At 44.2% G+C, this 20,490-nt stretch overlaps 1 protein-coding gene and 1 non-coding gene across 2 annotated transcripts; both read right to left on the bottom strand.

Moving 5' to 3' along the window:
- Positions 1-1,646: 1,646 nt before the first annotated feature.
- LOC120032347 lies at positions 1,647-1,776 on the bottom strand. Its single transcript, XR_005473809.1, has one exon.
- A 1,496-nt stretch (positions 1,777-3,272) lies between these two features.
- LOC120032213 (zinc finger protein AEBP2-like) lies at positions 3,273-19,871 on the bottom strand. Its single transcript, XM_038978197.1, has 8 exons — positions 19,318-19,871; positions 16,405-16,621; positions 15,770-15,877; positions 13,593-13,779; positions 12,986-13,110; positions 7,346-7,413; positions 5,336-5,449; positions 3,273-3,696 (listed from the first exon to the last, which is right to left on the bottom strand). Exons 1-8 carry the CDS (start codon positions 19,824-19,826, stop codon positions 3,684-3,686), a joined length of 1,341 nt encoding a protein of 446 aa, XP_038834125.1. The 5' UTR covers positions 19,827-19,871; the 3' UTR covers positions 3,273-3,683.
- Positions 19,872-20,490: the final 619 nt, after the last annotated feature.

The raw sequence follows: 20,490 nt of genomic DNA, 5'->3' as shown, positions 1-20,490 counted from the left end.
AAAAAATACCCCTTATGATCAAATCCCAAAGATAATGAATTTGTGTGTGTGTGTGTGTGTGTGAGTGCAACATGTGTGTATGCATGTATGTGAGTGTGTGAGAGAAAAAAAGTTACAGGCCTTGCCATACATGCTTCTGGCCTTACAACACGCAATGTGTGACACGCATGACAGCGCCATGGGAGAATCCCTCAAGCGGAGGTCAAACGCAGATCACAGAAAAACACATAGCACATAGCATTAGCAGTTAGCCTACACGTCAGATAGCTGCGAAGAAAGATTAACAATGAGTGTTGATGAAATTAGTCTGATTATGATCATGGCGATGAATACAGTGCCACCCACACGGAATGGGCCACATGTGTTTGGCCCACTTTGCCTTACAAGAGGCTACAGCCTGTCACAGTGTGCTGCCGTCTGCGTTAGCCTAGATCCTCTACTGTGACTACTGTCCCTCACCCGAAACCACTCTGGATTATGTGGCTCCTGCTTTTCCCCCAATAACTATTCTAGAATTGCAGGCTACTGCAAACCACAGCTGACCTTATCACCACAGCCATAGTTACGGAATAATGAAATGACTAGGATCTTCTAGGGAGAGAGAAGAAACTGTTTCAGACTAACTACCCTGAAAGCTTTCTGCCAGCATTCATATTTTGAAACCATTTGGAACGGAGGCCCGAGAAAAGTATCCCAGAAGTGATTTTAGGGTTATACGTTATTGCCTTTGTTCTTGATATAAGACCTAAATACTTGATCTTGACAATACTAGTCATAGCCAAAAAATCTGGATTGGCTAGGGATCTTTAAAAAAAACATTTTTCTTCCTTCCCAACTTGCACCCGGCAAATCAAAGTTGTTGGATAACTAGCAAGTAATATACTGGTTCATAAAGAAGTGATTAACCCAACACATTCTCAGTAGGAATCTGGCACTTCGGCGGAAGCATAACCTGTTTTCAAAATCTATGGATTTCAGTCACCACCAGACGACATTGATCATGTAACACTAACAAACCTAACGCCAGATCTCGTCAGTTGGTGAGAAATTATTGATAGATTACCGCTAGCCGAGGCTTCATGATGTTATTGTAGGGCCCAGTGGACTGATACTGCTAATATTGTTTTTGATCAATGTTTTGTTGTTCCATACCTCAATATTCCAGAGGTGATGTCAGCAGTCATTGATCACTTTAATTATCAGTTGCGCTTGTCCTAGATGTAAATAACATTCTCTAATCCGACTTTCAATGCAGTCAGTTCATTATAGACAGTCATGCGAGTTGGACATACATCCCTGTCCAAATGAAATGCATTCAACAAAACATGTTTTTGACAGCACTGTACACACACACACACACACACACAATGCTGAAGGATGACTTATTGGGTGGGTCGTAGGTCCCCGCAGCATGCTCACAAATCTGCTCAGCAAATCAGTCCCAGATGCCCCTACCACTGCCTGCTGCCCCTGCATTCCTCCCAAACAAGCCTGTTACACAGCCTCCCAAACACCACAACAGCCCTGCTCTGGATCAACACACACAGCCTGAACCAGCTAAAGAACAGCCCCAGAACAGCACTCACAAACTAGGCCAGAGAGACAGCGAACCACGCTCTACCAACCAAGCCACAGAAAAGTACAGATGTGTATGGAACCATCGCACAGGGAGCCCAATAACTTGCTAGGTCCTGTCGGTGAGCACCAGTATCACTATCTGTGGTGTCATGGTCAACAGTACACTGCTCAGTACTGCAATTTTAACAAAACAACCACAATCTCTACAGACATCCCACCCATGCCGGATTCAAACCAACAACCCTTTTGAATATAGTGCAGTGTCTTAACCACTGGTCCACCAAGCCACTGCTTAAAGTCAGAGGCAATTATTAGAGACGACAGGTTTAATTAAACATTTTATTCAACAAAAAAAAAAACTGTGATGCCATGTTATAATGGACCTCTACACACACACACTCCGGTAGCTATTCAGACAGACCGTGAAGAACAGTCCTACTGTATAGTTCACCATGATCATCTCCAATCCCTGCGGACACTAACATGCAGAGGTTAGTTAGCCAGACTGACAGAGGACTGGAGAGAGAGGGGTTAATAATACTGTTATTACTCGCCTATTGCCAGCAGCACAAAGATAACATACAGAAACACACACACACACACAGGCCTTACAACTTCCTCATCATCTTAACTATCAGAAGCTGCGACAGTAAAATGCACCTAACTAGTGTCAGACAGAAACAGGGTGTACTTAACAGCCTTTAAAGAAATAACTATTTTCCTATTGCATTATGTACAATTATTACAGTTTAAAACATTTTTTTTTTATTTTTTTAAATGGAGCAGAAATAATAAAACATCTACAATACAATTTCCAGGTATAAAAATATATTACCAATCTCCAGGAGTATTTACAAAGACACGTTTCTCTACAAAATGCAACTAGGTCTCTACAATATCAAGTAACTGTGCTGTTAAGCTCGTAGTCTAGTTGTATTAACTAAAACACCCCCAAAATAGCTAAAATGTTTAGCACCTAGTATATAATACATTTGGCCTACACTACATGACCAAAAGTATGTGGACACCTGCTCGTCGAACATCTCATTCCAAAATCATGGGCATTAATATGGAGTTGGTCCCCCCTTTGCTGCTATAACAGCCTGCACTCTTCTGGGAAGGCTTTCCACTAGATGTTGGAACATTGCTGCAGGGACTTGTTTCCATTCAACCACAAGAGCATTAGTGAGGTCGGGCACTGACGTGGGCCGATTAGGCTTGGCTCGCAGTCTGCGTTCCAATTAAACCCAAAGGTTCGATGGAGTGGAGGTCGGGGTTCTGTGCAGGCCAGTTAAGTTCTTCCACACCGATCTTGACAAACCATTTCTGTATGGGCCTCGCTTTGTGCAGGGGGGCATTGTCATGCTGAAACAGGAAAGGGTCTGCCACAAAGTTGGAAGCACAGTATTGTCTGGAATGTCATTATATGCTGTAGCATTAAGATGTCCCTTTACAGGAACTAAGGGGCCTAGCCTGAACCATTATTCCTCCTCCACCCTCCACCAAACTTTACAGTTGGCACACCTCATTCCGGCAGGTAGCGTTCTCCTGGCCAAACCCATATTCGTCCGTCGGACTGCCAGATGGTGAAGCGTGATTCATCACTCCAGAGAACGCGTTTCCACTGCTCCAGAGTCCAATGGCGGCAAGCTTTACACCACTCCAACTGACGCTTGGCATTGTGCATGGTGATCTTAGGCTTGTGTGTGGCTGCTCGGCCATGGAAACCCTCTTCATTCTACTGCCAATGTTTGTCTACGGAGATCGCATGGCTGTGCTCAATTTAATACACCTGTCAGCAACGGGTGTGGCTGAAATAGCCAAATTCACTAATTTGAAGAGGTGGCTGCATACTACTGTGTATATATAGTGTATTTTCAGAAACCATTGAAAACAAATACTAAATTCACTTCATCATTTGGAGGAATTTGACATTGAAAAGAAAGTGAAAAGAGCACTAAGTGAAAAAGGGGGGAATAAAAGAGGTATTGAAATCTCTGGTCTTCTCCACTCCTGTCCAGACAGGATATGACATAGGGACTTCCTGTGCGGGGTGACATCGTCAGGCTCCTTCTGAGTCCCTTTTGATTGGTCCTTCTTAGTCTCTAGAAGAACATCCTGTAACGACAGCGGCACTTTACATTAGTTTCCAGTTATGCATCTTGTGTATGCATGTCATGACTCTTAACACGGTCCACCTCCACCCACAGTCATTCATGTACTGTAAGCATTCCTATACATGTTCAGAATGTTATACATTCTACCGAGGGTTTTACAGAACTATGAGGATGCCGACCATTACATTTTCATACAGGAGTAATAAAGGCCCAGGGAACAACTTTTGTGAAGAAATATATTTATCAGGGGAGTGATGGTGAGGGTTGCATTATAGTGGCCAGAAGGGTCAACAGCAGAGGATGACACTCAAGATGCAAGATGGCATTGAGGGAGGTGAGTCAAGAAAGGGGTGGAATGCTTTGTCTACAGCGTAGTATTTTCTACTGGCTGACAACAGTGACTGGCGCCACCCGGTGGGGAAATAAATAGCAGTCACATCATTCCTGAATCTTGAAAGCTGTACTTTTCAGATTACTCCTGACACACAAATCATAATGACAACACACCATAACCTGACCCTACTGAATGTCAGGCATGTCAGGATTCCTCCTCTCACCATCCAATACGACACAGAGAGGAGGAGGAGAGTGGAGGAATGTGTGTTTGAAAACAACAGGCCAAGGAGCCAGTGAGTGCTTCAGGGGTTAGGTTAGGGGTCACCCAGGAAAATACTACTTGAGTAAAGGTACTTGGTTTTAAATTAACTTAAGCATCAGAAGTAAATGTAATTGTTAAGATGATTTAAGTATCAAAAGTAAAGGTATAAATCATTTGTAATTCCTCATATTAGACAAATCAGACGGAACGATTTTCTAGTTGTTTTTAATTTACGGATGGTCAGGGGCACACTTTACAAATTAAGCATTTGTGTTTTGTGAGTCTTCCAGATCAAAGGTAGTAGGGATGACCTGGATGTTCTCGTTAAGTGTGTGAATTAGACCTTTTTCCTTTCCTGTTATGCATAAAAAGTTTTAAAAAAGTACTTTTGGGTGTCATGGAGAATGTATTGAGTAAAAAGTACATTATTTTCTTTAGCAATGTAGTGAAGTAAAAGAGGTCAAAAATATAAACAGTAAAGTACAGATAGCCCAAAATAAAACTTTAGTAATTAAAAAATATTTTTACTTTAGTACTTTACACCACTGAAGGAGGGGGGGTTCTTCAGGGAACCATACCTTCTTCACGTTGCCTATAAAGCATTTACATCACTGCTTGTAAGAATAAAAGAGGAAAGACTAGGTACAACAAACTCAAAGCCGCCGGCATTCACATGCAAGGCCGACGTGGGGTTCAGGATCACATCTCTCCACAGGCATTGGGCGTTCATATTTAGCTCTGTGCTGCATGGCCATCTATTACAGGAAGATTGTAACCATCATTAATTAGCTGGGTAAACACAGAGTAGCACTGGCCCTCAGGGATCACTGGGCCAGTACCGAGTCTAGGAAAACACACCGGCAGTGGTAGGTATGCTCACGTTGTTGTTGTTGTGAGTCAACCAAAGTATGAGTTATGTGCACGTCCACAGGCACACACACTATTTGGAGAGTTAATGATTAGCCCTAATGGTCTCTGCCTCAAGATTTGGCAAACCCCCCACCTCCTCCTCCAGTGCACACACACACACACACACACACACCTGTATATGTTGGGGTCCAGCAGTACGTGTGTCTCCTGGGGAAGCTGGGAGAGGTGGACCACCTTGGTCTTCTGCTGCGGCCGGTCACTCTCATTCACCCACACATCAGGTAGTCTGGAGAGAGGGAGAGAGAGATTGAGAGAAAGCGAGAGAGAAGGAGGAGAGAGAGAATGTGAGAGCACAAGGGAAGAAGGAGGAGAGAAGAAGGAGGAGAGAGTGAGGGAAGAGGTGACAGACAGTACAAATCTTGTAATTGGCACCGTGGCCTCTCTGAGCTGGTGTCTGACTGGCATCTAACAGAAATGGGTTAAGAGGAGATTGCAGTGGTACAAATGCATGCTTCCTAAAGTGCTTGTCTAACTAAAGAGTGTATTTAGGTGTTATCTGTGGGAAACATTGGGAGAGGATCAATGCCAGTACTGGGCTCCTCTCTACTCCTGCTACAGCCGTCACTGTGTGCGTCACCAGGAAAGCATCCCAATGAACAAACAGAGAGAGGATGTGGGGGAGATGTGAATAAGCGGTGCCTGGTTCATCATTAGCAGACTGCTTGGCTATAGATCACAGATTCAGAGAAGGGCAGATGAAAGCCCCAGGGGGGGGGGAAGGAGAAGGAAAGGAAGAAAGTGGATAGTGGATGAAAGGAGAAGAGAGGTAATAAAGAATTGGAGGCGAGAGGGGACCATACCCTTGCAGAGGGATGAACCCAAGTGGACAGAGCCAAAACAAAACTGCAGAAAAGCACCCAATATCATGCTAGGAGACAGAGAGGAAGGCCTCAGCGGTCTCCTGTTACAGTTTAAATCGCAGCAAATACAATGCACACTGTAGACATAGGGTGATGCTACAGCTCTGTAGCTGAGTGCTAGAAGTGACTACAATAACATCTGGTAGACATTCTCCATGGTAGTGTGGGTGACGGTTGCTTTTACAGCAACATGGTCCTTAGAGAGACATATCCAACTCTTAACCAAAACACTCTCACAGCTTCTGAAATGAGTACCGCAAAACGGCTCTTGCTCCTCCTCATCTAAACCAACAAAAATTCCAAAGAGAGAGGGTTATTTTGGACATGTACCATGAAAGCGAGCGTCGTTTTGGCTTATAGCCCGTTTCCTGACCCAGAAAGTTGTTTCTATCGGAGATGAGCTCTCTGGGAGAGGGGTTTTAGACAGAGCAGAGCTGAGCTGACAGCCCGTTCCTCCAGCTGAGAAACTAATGGCTAGAGAGGAGGGCTGCACAGGGCTTTGTCTCAGTCTGAAGTGACTTCCTCTCCTTCTCTCCTCTGGCTGAGAGACTAATGGCCTCAGGAGGAGTAGGGCTACACAGGGCTGCAGCTCAATAGTCTGAAGTGGCTTTCTCTCCTTGTCTCCTTCCCTTCAATAATTTTCCTGATAATATAGTATACCAACTACATAGATAACTTACAATATTCCAGTCTGAAATGCACACAGCTGGTTACGATAGCTGTTATGATAGTCAAGGGAGCTCTTGGTCATTAATTCTCTCCTCAACTGGGCCACTGATCAAAATTAACCTATGGGACTACACCAAAGGAAAAGAGAAAGAGTTAGAGAGGGATGAAAGGATGGATAGAGATCACAGGGTAGCTCCCACGAGATGAGTGAACTCATCCAGATCACTGACCCTTCTGGATGGAGACGCTAACCTGGGTATCCTCCTGTGTGTGTGTGTGTGTGTGTGTGTGTGTGTGTGTGTGTGGTGCGGTGCAGTGGTAGGGTCACATGTGATTGCCAGCCTCCTGCCCACAGCCACAGGACAAATTGACTAACCACCACTAAACGCCTGCTGACATTTACAGAGCAGGGGAGGAGAAGGATAGGAAGAGAGGGGGGGGGGGGGATAACCCTCTGCTTGCCAGTAGGTACAGGAGGGAAAAGGGAGCGAGGGGAGAGAAGAGGACTGTGGCCTTGTGTCTGCCAACAGGAGAGAGATGAAGAGCAGGATGTGGGGAGGAGAGGGAGGGTGGAGAAGAAGAGAGCAACTCACATGTCCTCAGGAGTCCAGTGGAGGAGGACTTTAACCTTCCCAGAATCTTCCTTCCTCCTCGCTATTACCTAGAGATAGAAGAAGAAGAGAGGTAAGACACCACCCAGTAAACAGAGACATTGGAAAAACAACACATTGTTGTTGAGGTCATACTGGAGAGATATTTGGAGAGACACACCCACCCACACACCATCCCTAACCAAAGGCCTGATGATGATGGCAAGTCAGTAAAAGGAATCAGACACCTGGCTCCAGTCTAATTGAGCCAGACTCAATCTGTCCTCCCTCCCACTCCGTAGACTAATACTGTTACCTCACTGGCCTGAAGACGCCAGTCCAGCCACTAAACATATACACAAACCCTGTGTGTGGTAGGAACAATACAGCTCCCTGACTGACGTTAGTGCATTCCACAGTGAGTGAGTGTGTGTGACCCTGGACCAAGGTGAAGACTAGGAATGCTCTTTATCTTTAGAAACACACAGATGGATGTGTGCGTACACACACACAACGTAAGTCACAGCGTGAAAAGACATCACACTAGATTCTCTCCCATGGTTTTATTTGCTTTTTGCTTTGGCTTGGAGAAGGCCTGCTGGGTTTGCCTGGCTACCCAACGTACTTGCTTCAGCCAAATGCTACGCCACGCCCACAGACGTTAATTTCTTCTCCGCAATGAGTCTGGATCCGAGTACCTCCCCGACGATGTCTAGAAAGCAAACACATTCTAACCATTCTGATTGGCCCCAGAAATTGATGGGTGGGGCCAGAGCCAGAACACACGTGGGTAAAGCTGATAAAGCTGTAAAGACCCAATCGCTGACGACTTTGTTTTGTACAACACCCATCATTTTGCCATCCCCACAAACGACTTCAATGATGGCCGTCTAAGACTGAAGTACGAAGTGAACAGAGCAGCGGAATAACTTAGTCGGAGTCGTCAGGCAACTGCTGGGTTCCTGCGCTGTCTATCTCTTGATTTCTCTGTGATAATACAGGTAGAGGCACTCCAACTGCATGTGTAGGGGAGAGATGGAGGAGTGAGGGAGGACAGAGACTGGGAGGAGGTGAAGAGGTCTGTTTTTAAGCGGCTCCAACAACAGGCCTGGCTGGGTCTGGACTCTGGCATGTACGTCAGAGCAGTGTGTGTGTTTCGTGGGAGGGTTGCTGGCAGTTCCCTTTATTAGCAGTTTAATTAAAAGGGCCACAGGAGTCAGTGTTATTCCCTGCCTGGGCCCTTCATTTTCCGCAGGCCTCAACACTGCACACATTAACTCATGTGCGTTTAAACCAGACTCTGCTGGCGATCGGTCAATTTTGGAAAACAAATTGTGTGATTGTGATGCTTTAAAAAACAAAACATATATATTTTTTAAATCCGCATTTAATCTCAGCAGGCTTTTCATTTGAAATAAATGGAGGTTTAATTGACCCTGGTCAGCCAGTCGACTGCCTGCCCCTCTCCCAGCCTTTAGCTGGCTCAATGGAAGTTGTCAACTTTTTACGAATCTTTCGTTTTTATTTCAACAACTTTCTACGTGTGATGTGCTCGACGCCTCGAGCAAGATTGCTTGATCCAAAAGATCCATTCTTGCTGCAGCTTTCTGCTCCTCTGATTGCAGAATCTTTAACACGTTTAATTATTTCTGGTGCCATCCCCAGGGTCTGGAAAGTGGCCCACATACTCCCCCTTCAAAAGGTGGTGACGGGTCACCTAAGTAATTAGAGCCCTATGTCCAAACTCTTGCCTAGCAAAAATTATAGAACCCTTGGTAAATACTCAGATCCTTTTTAACTACAAAATGTATTGTAATTATACAACGGGTGGGTCTAACGGTGTCTGTTCCACAAGTTACCACGGGCTAAAGCTTTGGTGTTGAAATGCTAATTTTCTCTGTTCCGTCTCACTGTCCAATCAGCCCAGCCGGAAGTAAAAATAATAAAAAATAAAATAAAAAGCAGAGTAAAAAAATTAAATATATATAATAATAACTCACAAAAGTAGCGCACTGGGCCTTTACTAGTATTAGTGTCGGGACTATATCTCGTGGAAGGATGAAATAGTATGAATAAATTAATCAAAATAACGCTCATGAACATATGTCAATCATTTTAATATGTTGGTAACCCATTGTATAAAAGTGATAATGCCCTCGAAGCCGGTGTTTGGAGGATACATTTGCACGGTTTGCAGGCCCTCGACTAGGTCTCGGTCCTAACACCCGTGCCAATATATCCTCCAAACACCGGCTTCTCTGGCATTATCACTTAAATGTACACCAGTCAGGTTTCAGACCAGGTTATAGCACAATCTCTGCTACTTCTTTGGATTTAAATTATGTTCTTAAATTATTTGGATAACAAGTAACACTGCCCGGCCCTTTTTGTTGACCAGTTTAAAGCCTTCGACAGTGATTCACCCATTACTTATTCAGAGGTTTTCATCAATTGGCCTGGACCAGGCTGCGTTTAGCTGGTTTGAAAATTATTTAAAGATGCACCATGCAGAAACCACTCTGCCATTTCCTGGTTGCTAAAATTCTAAGTGTGTCTAATTTCAGTTCCTTTATTAGCAGTATAATTAAAGGGGCATGGGAGTAAAGTGTAGAGAATCAGTGTACCATCTAAACCACTGGAATATATTTTCCATAACCAAAAACATTCTATTTTCAGTTGTTTGAAGCAGTTGTACAAAACCTAAAGAAAGACGCAAAAAAAAGAAACTTAAGAACGGAAAGCATAGAAATAAAGCACATATAACATATGTACCGCTTCTTTGACTTGCTTTCACTGAGAATGACAGCTCTATAACTCACATTTCTATATGAATTTGGTTGGGTCACCCAAAAAGTTACAGATTGCTGCTTTAAAAAAAAGGACAGAACACAGTGTGTATTTACTGATGGTGTTAAATCAGGTTTTCTTGACATAAAGGGTGTCCTACAGGGATCAATTCTTGTTCCGGTTATGTTCACATGAACAATATTGGTTTATCTGTGTGTAAAAATAAAAAAATTCACGTGTATGCAGGTGACATTGTGGTGTATGCTATTGACCCCGCACCTGACCAGGCCCTATCAGAGTGTCAATCTTTCACTCTTGCCCTCCAAGAAGGCCTTTGCTGAACTGACATTGGTACTTAGTGCAGGTAAAACCAAGAACATGTAATTTTCCAAATCACATACAAATCTGATGATTTATGCATAAGTACTTCGTAGGGGTGTAATAGTACACGTATTCGTACCGAAACGTTCGGTTCAGGGACCTCGATTCGGTCGCACTGAACCCGAATGAATACATAAAAATAAATATTACAAAATAAAAATACTACGTCTTTAGGCTATGCATACGCTGCGTAGTAGGCCTATGCCGTAAATCTGAACTAAAACAAACATTTAAGGCCATTCCGTTAAAACTAGCGCCTACGCGGACATCGGAATCAAAATGACCTTAACTGGCGCATTTCACATTTTGTGAGGCGCAGCCAGGGACTAGTTCTGTACGATGGGGAGGTCGATAAACCAGAATTGGAGGATCATCAACACTCGTTCTCCAGTTTGGGAACATTTAGACTTCCCAGCAGATTACAACTGATATGGGCAGAACATTGTGGATAAAACGTTAACAGTATGTCGCCACGCTCAACAAGAATAGCCTATGCAGCTGCCAACAACTCAAATGTGTTGACGCATTTACTCTGACATCACCGGAGCAAGACGGAAACGCAAAGAAACACCACATCGTCCCACCTCGGCATTCAAGCATTCCTTGGCAGCTGACTCTGACCGGGCCAAATACATTACAAGAGCGATAGGTAGGCTGTGCTTATATATATTTTTGACAATCTTTGCTTTTTAACCACGGACATACACCCATTCACGGTGATTGAGAATAGGGGGTTTTAGCGCCTTGTGAAAGTGCTTTAGCCACGTTACAAACTTCCTCCTGCACCAATTTAAGCAAACAGGTTGTACCTGCTCTTTAAAAGCAAGCCAAAGATTAAGTTTAGAATGAATTGGCCAACGCACCCTGTGTTGCGCTTACTTAACAGTGACAGACATCACATTACCCTGGAATAGGAGATGTACCGTTCTACAGACATGTCCCTTTATGAGCGTCACAACTGCGCATCTGGCACTGAAGGAGACAGTGTCATGGTGTGTTCGTAATCAAGTGGGAATTTACCACACAGGACTGGGGAAACCCCACTTGAATGTCCCTCCAACTGGTACTTACTTGTGGGAAACTCGTCAATGATCTGAAGCACACACTTCTCCCACATAATTACCCCGGGTGTCGCCTACTAAGGAAATGGCCTCGAACAGCATTTGGCATTTAAATGCAACAAAACATTAATATAAAGCAATCTATTGTGGGTAAAAAAAAAATGGTTTACAAGCATGATAGCTGTACTTTTAGTTTATGGTTGACGCAGCTTGTTGGCAATTAGCTACTGGCGTTTCTCAATGAGTTCAAATCACATGAAGGCATCCAATTGGTATTTATGACTTCACAACTCGTAAATTCCCACCTCCCAGAAGGGGACGAATGCAGCATCATAGTAGGACCAACATAACAATCCTGTCACAACAGAATGACAGGAATATCGTGAATGGAATTTCACCGAAACTGAACCGTGACCCCAAAACATACCAAACCGTGGGTTTGATGAACAGTTACACCCCAACTACTTTGGATTGTGCCCTCATTGATCGTGTCCCCTCTTATATAAATATCTGGGCATCTGGATGAACAAAAAGCATGTTGATGAATAAGTTAAGAAATTAATCATTCAAATAGGCTTCCAATATAGGGACAAATCCTGTCTTTCGTTAAATAGCAGAAAACAAATCATCCAGTCAACATTCATTCCGGTTATTGACTATGGCGATTTGTCTATATGAACGCAGCTGCCACTGTACTGAAGCCGCTGGGCACAGTTTATCACAGTGCATTATTACGGGCGATAGGTTCCGTACACATCATTGCATTTTGTATCAGAAAGTAGGCTGGCCCTCCGTGAAGTCTCGTAGATCGAGGCATTGTGCTCTTTTTGTTGTCTATAAAGCCCTCTTGCATAAACTCCCATCATACCTTACCTCATTGTTAAACTTCAGACGTACAAGTTACCAGACCCGGACTCAGGGATGGCTAACCCTGGAGAGCCCTTCAATCTCCACCGAATTAGGTAAATCTGATCACAGTTTTTCTCCAAAAGTCCTTAAAGTTAGTTGGTGCCTCTAGAGCAATTCAGGCAGATGTTAGAGGGCCTTTTCCCTGAAGAATGTGTTTGTTTCATATGATTGTGTTTACTTTTCACGCATTGTGTAATTGATGCGTGTATAGAAAGACATGTATAATAGTGTAATGTTTGTGTATTGATGTGTTCATGCAGGCCTCATCTGCGAAAGAGAACGTGGCCTCAGCATGACTCCCAGCTTAAATAAAGGGGTAAAAAAAAAAATACTAATAAACTCCTCTGTACAGCTGAGACCGTAATTCTGTAGGTCTGCTGTGCCCTCTGCTGTCTGAACAGTGAAGTACAGTGTGTGTGTGTAGGACCATGCATGGTCTGCTACCGCTGGATCCCCGACCATGCTGTGGAAGACGACGGTGATGGTGTGTGTGTGTACTACTTACCGTGCTGTGAAACACCACACTGTGTCCGTTGCCTAGGCTCTCTATATGTGTAGCCAGGTTGAGGCAGATGGCCCGGTGTCTGATAGCATCCATGGTCTGGGCATCAAAGAAGTCGTGAGGTCGTGCTGGAGGGACAGAACACACTGGGGTGAGAGAGGGGGAGCGTTAAACTGAGGTTCATAGGTCGGGAGGTCAGAGGGGATTAGCCAATCAGATGGATCTGACCCTCGTAGATATTCATCATCAAAACGTTTCCCACCACCCGATTGGTTAAGACGCTTGGTTTGAATGCCAGGCAACCTGATCAGTGAGTACATGATTGGTTTATTGATTGATTGTATGATTGAGTGTGTGCCCGTGCATATCTGTGTGTATACACATGCTTGCATCTGCGCTTATATTACCATCCTTATGGGTACCAGAAATTCCCAAAAGTCCCAGAGGACAAAGGCTATTTTAGGCTTAGGTTTACAGTTAAAATTAGAGCAACAATTAGGGAAAATAGGATTTTTAATGGAAATCAATTTTAGGTCCCCACAAGGATAATAAAACATATGCTGTGTGTGTATTGCGTGTGCTTATATGTGCGTGTTTCTCGGATACGTACGTAAAGACCGCCTGCGTTTGTTCTTGAGTTTCCGCCTCTTGTTAAGCCCCGCCTTCGAAGGTGAATCCTCCTTCATCTTGGCCTGATTGGCCAGCTTGTTGGAGTTCTGGGAGCTGAAGTGGGTGGGTACGTGGCGCGCTAGCCCCCCCTGGGAGGCAAACGTGGCATTGCAGCCCCCCACCACACACTGGAGATAGAGACAACACCGGTGAGAACACAGACTGGAAGATTTAACAGTAGATCGCTTATACAACAGCACTTACATAGAGAACAACAGTATCGGTCATTCTATTTGATGAAATCTAGGTGATTTCCATTTTAATAATAGTTCAAAGGGTTCAAAGAGGAAACTGTAGGTCTGGGTATAGAAGCACAGTTCAATGGAACCATTCAATATAATTTCATGCATTAGCTTTACACAGGATAGTGTGTGACAAGTGTATTGTGTTGGAGATCATTAGAATCATTCTAAGACTAGAATAATCTATAGCACATGACATGTACATACAGTAGGTATGGGGCCTTCAGAAAGTATTCACGCCCCTCGACTTCAGCCACAATTTGTTTTGCTACAACCTGATTTTCAAATGGCTTCAATTGAGATTTGGTGTCACTGGCCGACACACAATACCCCATAATGTCCAAGTGGAATTATGTTTTTACAAATGTTCACTAATTCATTAAAACGGAAAGCAGAAATGTGTTGCGTCAATAAGTATTCAACCCCTTTGTTGTGGCAAACCTAAATAAGTTCAGGAGTAAAAATGTGCTTAAGTCACATAATAAGTTGCATGGACTTAAGTGTTTAACATGATTGTTGAATGACTACCTCATCTCTGTACCCCACCCATACAATTATATGTAAGGTCCCTCAGTCGAGCAGTGAATTTCAAACAGATTCACCCACAAAGACCAGAGAGGTTTTCCAATGCCTCGCAAAGGAGGGCACCTATTGGTAGATGGGTAAACAATAAAAAAGACATTGAATATCCCTTTGAGCATTGTGACGTTATTAACACCCAGTCACTACAAAGATACAGTTGTCTTCCTAACTCGGTTGCCGGAGAGGAAGGAAACCGTTCAGGGATTTCACCATGAGGCCAATGGTGACTTTAAAACAGGTACAGTGTTTAATGGCTGTGATAGGAGAAAACTGAGGATTGATCAACAACACTGTAGTTGCTCCACAATACTAACCTAAATGACAGACTGAAATGAAGGAAGCCTGTACAGAAAATTCCAAAACATGCACCCTGTTTGCAAAAAGGCACTAAAGTAAAACTGCAAAGAATGCAGCAAAGAAATTAACTTTGTCTTGAATACAAAGCGTTATGTTTAGGGCAAATCCAACAACACATTACCGAGTACCACTTCACATTTTCAAGCATGGTGGTGGCTGCATCATGTTATGGGTATGCTTGTCATCGACTAGGACTTTTCTTTAGGATAAAAATAAACGGAAAAGAGCGAAGCACAGGCAACATCATAGAGGAAAACCTGGTTCAGTCTGCTTTCCAACAGACACTGGGAGACAAATTCACCCTTCAGCAGGACAGTAACCTAAAACACAAGGCCAAATATACACAGGAGTTGCTTACAAAGACGACATTGAATAATGTTCTGGAGTGGCCTGGTTACAGTTTTGACATAAATTGGCTTGAAAATCTATGGCGAGACTTGAAAATGGCTGTCTAGCAATGAGCAACAACCAACTTGACAGAGCTTGAAGAATAAAAAAATGTGCAAATATTGTACAATCCAGGTGTGCAAAGCTCTTCCAGACTTACCCAGAAAGACTCACAGCTGTAATCACTGCCAAAGGTGATTCTAACATGCATTAACTCAGGGGTGTGAATACTTCTGTAAATTAGATATTTCTGTATTTCATTTTCAATAAATAAGCAAAAATAAATAAAAACATGTTTTCACTTTGTCATTATGAGGTAGTGTGTAGATGGGTGAGGAAAAAACAATTGAATCCATTTTGAATTCAGGCTGTAACACAACAAAATGTGGAATAAGCCAAGGGGTATCAATACTTTGTGAAGGCACTGTATATGACATGAGGATGTGGTTTGCAGAGTCAGTGCTTTGATGTTGTGTGTGTGACAGTGAAGGGAGAGTGAGCGAGCGAGAGACCGAACAGGAAAATGGAAGAAAGGAGGGCGGTTTCTCACCTTGAATGGTTTGTCTCCGCTGTGTGAGACCATGTGTCTCTGGAGCCAGCTCTGACTGGTCGACGGGGTGTTGTACACCTTGCAGCCCTTCCACAGGCACACAAACACCTGGCGAGAGGACAGCAACACTGTTAAACACACGTCTCTTCACAGGTCACTCACAACCTAGCTCTTATGAGTTACCCAAGATGCAATGTAAGAAACTAAACGTCCTACGAAATCCTACTATCCTAGAGAATTGTAGTAGTTGGCAGAATGAATTTATATATGAAATGTCTATGGCCATTTTTAACTTAAGCCCCTAGAAACTCAATCCCCCATAAACTGACCCCCGCCCCCTCTCTGAACCTAAAGTTCCAAGAGAGAAAAAACATCAAGCTGTCTTCGTACAGCAGTACTTCTCATCTGGAGTTAGTTTAACACAGGATGTTTGGATTATCTTCAAGATGGAGAAGAGGGGGATTGATATTTTGAAGACAGGGTTGTGGTGGTGGAGAAGAGGGGGAAGAGGAGAAGACGAGTTGGAGGCATAAAACTAGAAGGTGACGGAAGAAGGGGATAGAAGATGGTGAGCAGGCAGGAGGACAGAGAAGATGATTTAGGAAGTGAAGGATAGAAAAGAAGAAAAAACATACCCCTCCCCGTTGTCCGTCCACGTGCACGCCCCTGATGTGCTCAGCCAGGTCTGGGCTGGTGGTAAAGAGGAGCTGGCACTGGTCCCAGCAGCAGGTGTATGCCACGCCCTTACCCACCGACGGGGTGGCGGTGCCAGGGCCGTGCCCGTTCATCATGGCAGGTGTGGAGCGCCCGCTGGACGCTGTGCTCTCCATGTCCATCAGAGTACTGCTGATACTGAGAGGGAGGGAGATGGGGTCAGCACAGAGATCTGTAGGTCTACATAACAAATCAAATGTTATTAGTCACATGCACAGAATTTAACAGGTGTAGACCTTACCTTGAAATGCTTACTTACAAGCCCTTAACCAACAATGCAGTTAAGAAAATATTTACTAAATAAACTAGAGTAAAAAAACAAGAGTTACAATAAAATAACAACAACGAGGCTACATACAGGGGCTACCGGTACCAAGTCAATGTGCGGGAGTACAGGTTAGTCGAGGCAATTGAGGTAATATGTACACGTAGGTAGGGGTAAAGTGGCTATGCATAGATAAACAGTGAGTAGCAGCAGCGTAAAAAAAGGGGGAGGGGGTCAATACAGCCATTTAATTAGCTGTTCAGCAGTCTTATGGCTTGGGAGGGTAGACGCTGTTAAGAAGCATTTTGGACCTAGACTTGGCGGTCTGGTACCTCTTGCTGTGTGGTAGCAGAGAGAACAGTCTAACTAGGGTGGCTGAAGTCTTTGGAAATTTTTAGGGCCTTCCTCTGACACCGCCTGGTATAGAGGTCCTGGATGGCAGGAAGTTTGGCCCCAGTGATGTACTGGGCCATATGCACTACCCTCTGTAGCGCCTTGCGGTCGGTTCTAGTCATAGGTTTGGACAGCCTCAGTCACTAAATCTTGGTGATTTAGTGCGTTTACAGCATGTGCCGACACTGCTCTTCTACAGACGGTGCCACTTCTCTGGGGCATATGAGGTTTAGTATGCCTGGTCTACAAGGAGGGATGTGAGGGTGTCATGGCGGATTTTAATCTCATGCCACTATAGACATAGAAGTATCTCCCTTCGTCCTCACACACAAAGCTTCTCAGAGTGCACTAGTGACTCAGTAATGCTACCACGTTGGACTGAATGAAGAGAAAGTGACACACACACACCTCGTAAGGCTGCCTGCCTCCAGCTGCTCCCCTGCCCTGTTCCTGAGGTCCTCAGTGCCAGCAGGGGAACAAAAGTTACATTGAGACCATGCAGCTGCCCAAACAACAGAGCTCTCTCCTCCATTCACTCCTTTCTTACTACAAGCCTTTCTGCCCCGGCTAGACAAAGCAACGCGCCATGACGGGAGAGGGCCGAGGGGGGAATCCCCTCTCCTTCAGATACAACAGGGCTGCAGGAGCTGAAGTGTTGTAACACAGGGTCTTCAGCCTTTGTGCTAACTGGGTTTCTTTTGTTAGCTACCCGCTACAGGTCGTCCTATGGCTACAGACTGAGACAATCTACTGGGATCCAGAAAGGGAATTATTGCACTATTTTAGCAGCAAAAGGAGAAGGGTGGATATCGGGTGTGTGAAATGATTGAGTTCTCTCTAGTGATATTCAGACATCGTGTACAGGGGCAAATCTATATGTATTAGTATATGGCTGATAGGACCCTATATCTACACTGGACTTTTGCATACAGGCTTTTGTCTGTGTGTTGACTTCTATTGTTACATGCACATAAAGAGTCAGGTTCAAAAGCATACACACACGCGTAACCGGAATTCTGCATAGTGTTAGGAGAATCAGATCTGCGAACTCACTGTTTTTCGGCGGGGCCGCGGCAACCGTGAGTAAATTATTCTAAGTTGCATCGTAAGAGAGTTGAGCAGCGAGTTGCATACATCATTACTCATTCCTAACACCTTTGATCCGATTCACTCTCTCGTTCTGCACTTGTTTATGATCCAGTGGAAATTCCATCTGGGCCATTTCACATAACAGCATGGGGGATTCTGGGTACTAAATCTAAATATCTCAGAAAGACGTGTGTGTGTGTGTGAGTCCCTCATGTGCGTGTGGGTGAGAACCTGTGTGTATAGGACTCATCTCAACAGACATCCTGTAACTAGTCACCCAGCCACGAGGCCAAACCAACTAGGAGGCGATGAGGAGTTGCGTTGACCACACTTGACACGTCTGTAAGGGTGTGTGTAGATATGTTAGAAGTAGCTCTGTGGCTAAACACCACTCTTCACATGAAGGCTGGGGCCTCTTGGTTGGTTTGTTAGTGTGTGATTATTATTATTCTTTGTCTCAGTGCATCACTTGTGAAATTACTCATGGCACTTTCACCAAACGGGTTTCAAGGATACATGCCAACTTGGACGATCTTACTTAAGTCACTGAATTGGTTCATAAGATAAAATCAAGTCTGAAATGTTCATATTGCTGGTGTGTCTCGTTTTAAAACGTGGTTTCATAGTAGCGACGTTATTACACAATGAGCATCGTGGTGGCCAAGTGGCAATACAGGCCATACATGGACATCATGTCCAGATGCGGGTGTACGTGCAGCGTGGAACCACTCCGTTGAAAACTAAAGGCAAATCTAGGCCTATTCAACTATCGGTTAAAACTACGCATGTACCCAAATGTTGTCTGTTGTCAACTGTCCATAACGCATCGTTGCGCATTTGGGTGCTGATGCATTGTAGCAAAACAAACCCGATTGTTATGCTAAACTGTCGTTTGGCAAAATACAAAAGTACGGAAATATCACACAACGCTACATAATTGCAAGGATAGTGAATGCAACTTGTAACAATGTAGCTTGATCACAAACGTAAACATCTTATCAAGATTTAATCATTGTTGGAGTGGGCTGGCAACATTGTTGCGCTGCTTTGTATTCAACATTTGACTGGGTATTAGTAATCCACAGACCTGTCTTCCGAATCCATTCGACTAAGAGGTTCTCCATCCGAGGAGGAGATCTCGACACTGGCCCGTCTTTTGATACCGTGGTCGGTTTTCTCCGTGGATTCCTCGCTTTTGGTCTTGTCGGAGCTAGGAGGCGAGGACACGCTCTCCTCTCTTTGTTCTTGATTCAGCTCCACGGTACTCTCTCCGGTTTCGGTGCTGCTCGCAGGGATTCCCTCCACGGGACTTTTAACCGGTTCAGACAGTTCACAGGCCGGTTCGTCTTCTTTGTTGCCGTTTTCCGTGGGTAAAATCGATTCTTTGGCGACTTCTGGTGCGACTGAAGGCTTCTCCTCTTTGCTGTCTCGGTTGCTCACGTCCATTTCTGTTTCGTCCTCGTTGTCACCCGGTTCCTGTTTCGAGTCTGTAGGGCCCTGCTTATTATTCCCGTTCTCTCCCATGGCCAATGTTCCATTTTGCTCGTTTGCCGGTGTTGAGTCTTGTTCGGTACCGTTGGTTGTAACTGCAGCCATGTTCACAGCTCTTAGTAAGCTATTTTGTGTTGCAGGCTACTACCCCCCCCAAAGTTGGTTCTTTCTCCCAATCGCATGCGCTGCTTCACCATGAGTGTTCAACCGGGACGCGAGGGGAGGAGGCATAACCATGACGTAGTCCCCCGCATTGTGGACCGTTCCACGTGTTCCAGAGAACTATTGTTATATTTGTTTTATATTTACAAAAAGGTGTTCCAGAAAACAGAACATTGACATAATTTAAAGTGAAATGTTAGGGTAAACCTAAACAATTCTTACCACTATACCGGGGCTCCACTCTATTAGCAGGCCTAGCATATGTGTAATTATGTTTTTGTATAAAGCCTAGATTCAAGACCTCGTGCTTTTCAACTAAAATTATTATATAGAATTCTTGTCACCAACAAAATGTTGAATATTTGGGGCATAAAACCATCGAAGCTCTGCAGATTTTGTTGTGAAGATACAGAATCAATAGACCATTTGTTTAGGTATTGCCCTCAGGTAGCCTGTTTCTGGTCTCAGGTTCAGGAATGGCTGAAAATGCTTATCATTGGTCTAAAATTGACCCTAGAAATAGTACTGTTAGGAGATCTAGAGAGACCGGGTCAGTCAATGACTAATACTCTTAGTAAAATTATTGATCTTCAACTCGCAATCTGTG

Source organism: Salvelinus namaycush, chromosome 38, assembly GCF_016432855.1.
Source record: "Salvelinus namaycush isolate Seneca chromosome 38, SaNama_1.0, whole genome shotgun sequence".
Taxonomy (NCBI): Eukaryota; Metazoa; Chordata; class Actinopteri; order Salmoniformes; family Salmonidae; genus Salvelinus; species Salvelinus namaycush.
Note: the sequence above shows the minus strand (reverse complement) of the source record. Positions and strands in the feature narration are given on the sequence as shown.

Coding starts and splice junctions, on each gene's coding strand:
- LOC120032213 (XM_038978197.1), bottom strand. CDS start 19,826: ATGGCTGCAGTTACAACCAACGGTACCGAACAAGACTCAACACCGGCA. Junction 13,111..13,592: donor CAAACGCAGGCGGTCTTTAC/GTACGTATCCGA, acceptor CTGTCCCTCCAG/CACGACCTCACGACTTCTTT. Junction 7,414..12,985: donor GTGTGGTGTTTCACAGCACG/GTAAGTAGTACA, acceptor TTCTATCTCTAG/GTAATAGCGAGGAGGAAGGA.